This window comes from Belonocnema kinseyi, chromosome 3 (assembly GCF_010883055.1).
Source record: "Belonocnema kinseyi isolate 2016_QV_RU_SX_M_011 chromosome 3, B_treatae_v1, whole genome shotgun sequence".
Lineage (NCBI taxonomy): Eukaryota > Metazoa > Arthropoda > Insecta > Hymenoptera > Cynipidae > Belonocnema > Belonocnema kinseyi.
In genome coordinates this window covers 153,171,624-153,176,237 of record NC_046659.1, presented here as the reverse complement: position 1 = coordinate 153,176,237, position 4,614 = coordinate 153,171,624, and the positions used below count along the sequence as shown (strand labels likewise).

Sequence of the window (4,614 nt, the reverse complement as noted above, 5' to 3'; positions counted from 1 at the left end):
ATTTTTGAAGATACTTGGGCTCATTTTAGAGATAAAATTTTAGGGCTTCCATTTGCGCTCCTTTTAAATTCTGAGAATTAATTTTGTTTCAGATTTGGCCGTGGATGAATTTAAACGTTGGAAATTGTCAAAAAATAAAAAATTAGACCAAAATTTCTCACAATTTCTGACTTTTGCCAATTTTAAAGACTCGATTTCGACTACTGTCAAAATGGAGGATAATAATATTGAAAATTTGTAAGTAACTCAAAATGAAACCTTACAATCCCCCCTTTAAAATGTGCCCAAGAAACTGTAAAAATATTCAAGGATTCTCGAATCATCATCAGAAATGTGGAGAGCACGCAAGGCGAAAATCTACGGTCAAGCAGTGACTGACGTATGTTGTCTCAATTATTTCCTGTGACTCTCAAAGGACAGAAGACATCACTGCTTGACCGTCGACTTTCGATTTGCACAGGCCTCCACATTTTTTATGATAATTCGAGAACCAGTGAACATGTTTACAATTTCTTAGATTCTGTTTTTAAGATGAAAAGATAGGGTTTACTTTTCGTGACTTTAAAATGTTTACCATTATTTTTATTTTATTTGGTTTTTTGCTTTTTCCACGAGTTGAATTTGAAACTTGAAAATTGACAAAGATCATAAATCAGACCAAAATTTCTCCAAAATTCTAATTTTTTCCAATTTCATAAATTATATTTTAATCCCTGCCAAAATCTAGGGAAAGTGTTAAAAATGTATTAGTCGTGCAAAAGGAACCCTACAATATCATCTTTAAAGTAAGTTCAAAAAATGTACAAATGTACAAATGTGCAATTGTTCTGCAGTTATCATAAAAAATGTGGAGCGCGCAAGACGAACATCGACTTCCCGTGACTGACGAAGGACATAAGACAGTCAGTCACTGCTCGACCGTCAATTTTCGTCTGGTACACTCCTCCACATTTTTGACGATGATGCGAGAACCCCTTAATATTTTAATTGTTTTTTGGGCTCATTTTCCAGAAGAGTTTTTAGAGTTTCATTCTACACACTTTTTAAATGTTTACCATAATTTTTTTAGATTTTTCCAGGAGTTGAATTTTATTCATTAAAACTGACAAAAACAGAAATTAGACTGCAATTTCTTACTTAAAAACTCAGTGTTTATTTGTGAAAAAGACTATGAATAGGGCGCATTTTATGAGGAATTTATAAGCTTTTTAACGGGTTTTTCTTTTTGAAATTATTCTATCTATATTTTTATACTCAGAAGAAGCAAATATCGCAGTGTGAATACAAATTATTTTTAAGCATGTTTAGGAGAAATAAAAAAAGAACGGATGTACTCGAATTAGTTCCTCGACCTCCGGGAATGAATGGACTTATAATTAGAAATAATTATCAGCACTAGCAGAAACTCACACGTAAGTTGCTGGTACCCTCGGTGGTACCCCAGTTGGCACCTCGGCCGGCACAGTGTAGTAGACGGGGACGAATTGTGTATACATGAAGGGAGTCTCGTAACAATAAAAAAATTTACAACGAAGTTTGTCCTTCCTCATTGCCGAAGAAAACAATTATTATCGATTTCCAGTGACGCATCACAGGGGAATATTTAATCAAGATTCTGACTCTCCAATGAAATTTGGCCCTAGGCCACTGGAATCATCAATTTTGAACTTTAAGGAAAATTCAAACTTTAAAGTTCCAACCGAATAGCGCATTGAGCCCTTTTCAAACTTTTTTAGTTCTGCACAATTCCCGACTTAAGACTTCACTTTTCGAAGGACTTGCTGAAAGAAAACGAATGTCGATTTCATTACTGTTCAATTTGAAAGAAGCCGAAAATTTTCCTGAGACGAAAACTTGTTGATTCGATCTGAAATTGAGAATTCAACTTTATGCTGCTGACTCGAGATAGTTGTAGATTTGAATACAAGCAGTAGAATTTCATTAAATTTCCAAGATGCTGAAAGTTTTTAAAGTTACTTTTTATCAGTTTTTAAAATCAACAAATATCAACATGCAAGAACAAGTTATCTTAAATCGCTTCTGGGAACCTGCTTATAAAATTCAAGACTTACGTTTCCTTCTATTATCAGCTGAATTTCATTTATACAACTTCAAAACAAAAATATCCAGATCGAATCCATTAACTTTCTGGTTAACATTTTAAATCTGAAATTCAAACCTGAAAAATACCGCTTCTTTTTTAAAAAATTCGATCTCCATTGAAGTTCCACGTAAATCGACATTCGAAAATCATATGTGAGGAACCAAATAACGTAAAAACGTTTGAGTCACTGCACTTGGAAAACAACGAATCCTCGAAAATGGGAAAACCCACGTGTCAACAGAATGACGACTTGGAATTTTTTAAAAATGCATGGATTTTTGGAAAGATTGTTTAAGATCGAATCCTTTATACGGAATGAAATATTTATTTTGGGAATGGATGAGGGGAAAAGGGGGAAATTGGCGAGAAATGATAAGTTGATAAGAGACAAGTCTGACTCGCGCACACACTAACTACTTTACGTTCAGTCGCGTACTGAGAGTGTAAAATGAAAATGAACCGTCGTTGACGATTTGCGCGAGGCAGCCCAGCTAGATCGGCGCAAAACGAACGCATACGAAGAAACACGAACGGTTTCATATGCACATTGCACACATGAGAAATGAGACGAATTTCTTAGAGCAGGCATGAAAATCTATCTTTATTTGGAATATTTCCAGAAATTTAGTCCCATTTTTAAAGTGGGTTTTCCAAAAATTTTATCAAACTTGGTTCCCAGCCAGACACCACTAGCTTGCTGCTTGTATGTTATCAGCTAAATCCTTCAGATAAAACAAGTGACTCAGGGTTGCCAGAAAATCCCACTTTCGACATTCCCCGACTTTTCCCTGTCCAAGTTTTAGTTTGCCCTCACATTCGAAAATTTTTATCAAGTGTAAAAATAACCTTACACCAAAAAATCAATATAAACAAATTAATCAATATAACCAAATAGTTGAGTTTTCTACTAAAAAAGATAAATTTTGAAACAAAAATGGAAGAATTACATTTCTAGACAAGACAATTAACTCTCAGCTGAGAAAAGAAAGGAACTTTAACCCTTAAACGGCCATAACGCCACTACCGGTACCCTGCTTTTCAACGGCCAATAACTAAGACTATTCGACACTAGAAAAAATTGAGACACATATATTTTTATTGCTTAAGATCTCCTCTTTCCAACGGTGCCAATGAAATTCCTCAAAAAATTTTCTTATTATCCCAAAATGCAGTTTAAACAAAAAAAAAGTGATTTTTCGTGCCTATTTTTTTTTGTGAACCATTTTCCAAAGCTTTTCGAGTCCGTAATTAACCTGGAATCTCACTAACGGGTGGAATAAATGTATAAACTTTGAGAATCCATGGTTCAAAGATCGATTTTTCGTTTTAGTATTTTCAAAATGGCGTCTTAATGGCAAAATTTTTGTAAAAACATTCATAAATTTTTTTACAATAAACGATGCGCTTTTCGGAAAAATCATCAAAAATAAAAAGTTCTTGTAATCAGCCAAGGAATACGCCTGAATTTTTTCGAATCGTTTTGAGCAAAATTTTGGATTTTGCATATGAACAATTTTTGCAAAATTCAAAATTTTGCTCAAAACGCTCCGGAAAAATTCAGGCGTATTTCTCGGCTGATTACAAGAACTTTTTATTCTTCACAAATTTTCCGAAAAGCGCATAATTTTTCAATAAAAAATTTTCATAGTTCTAAGCATCGTGTAAGAGTAAAATGATTCACGAATATCTATCGTCCGTCTGCCGCAAACAAAGTTTACGTTGCCCAACTATCTCTTTTTTTTTAAGGGATTTTATGTATTTTTTTTACATTTTTTTATTTTTTTTTTATTGAGAATTTTTTTCATTTCAGATTTCAATCCGTTGAAATCATTTTGATCCTGATGTTTCAGAATGTAATTTTGAGAAACAATGTAAGCAGCAATACATGTTGCAATCAATGCAAAATCTAGTTGTCCTCTGGCGACATTGTTTTCATTATTACATAATGCTCTTGTTCGTGATTCGTATCTGTGAGTTTCGAAATCACCTAGTTTTGATTGCGACAAATATTTCCTGCTGATTTCTTTACAGAAATTTCCAGGGCAAACTTTTTCTTCATTACTCCATGAAAAAACGTGATTTGGTTCCAATTGTTTTTGAGATGCTGTGTAGTTATGGAAAACAGATCTATAGGATACATTCAGTCTGGGAAATTCCGATCCCAAATTCTCGTCATCTGATGAATCATCTCCATCAGAGCCAGAGTAATCTGGATTTGGTATGATGATACGTTCATCATTTGCATCGGAATCCGATTCCGATTCGGAGTTTGTTGCAATTTTTGAGGCTTTACGCTTTGGCATTTTTTTTTTTTTGCTGGGTGTACTCGAAAATTCCCAGGATGACAATGCGGTGAAGGTGTGGTTTGATGTCAGAGTGCAATAAAGTCCGAGGAATACGCCTGAATGTTTCCGGAGCGTTTTGAGCAAAATTTTGAATTTTGCAAAAATTGTTCATATGCAAAATCCAAAATTTTGCTCAAAACGCTTCGAAAAAATTCAGGCGTATTC

The 4,614-nt window shown here is 34.1% G+C and overlaps 1 protein-coding gene across 6 annotated transcripts in view; it reads right to left on the bottom strand.

Annotated features, from left to right (window-relative positions):
- LOC117168911 (insulin-like growth factor 2 mRNA-binding protein 1) overlaps window positions 1-4,614 on the bottom strand; it is a 176,068-nt gene that overhangs the window by 44,022 nt on the left and 127,432 nt on the right. For 2 of the 6 annotated variants that reach the window (XM_033354857.1, XM_033354858.1), the window contains exons 1-2: window positions 2,180-2,521; window positions 1,411-1,781 (exon numbers count right to left, since the gene is read on the bottom strand). The exons of the other annotated variants lie outside the window; for them this stretch is intronic. In XM_033354857.1, coding sequence (XP_033210748.1) covers window positions 1,411-1,550 — 140 coding nt within the window. In that variant the 5' untranslated portion in view covers window positions 1,551-1,781; window positions 2,180-2,521. Of the gene's footprint in view, window positions 1-1,410; window positions 1,782-2,179; window positions 2,522-4,614 lie in introns of those variants that run through there. 6 annotated transcript variants of the gene reach the window in all.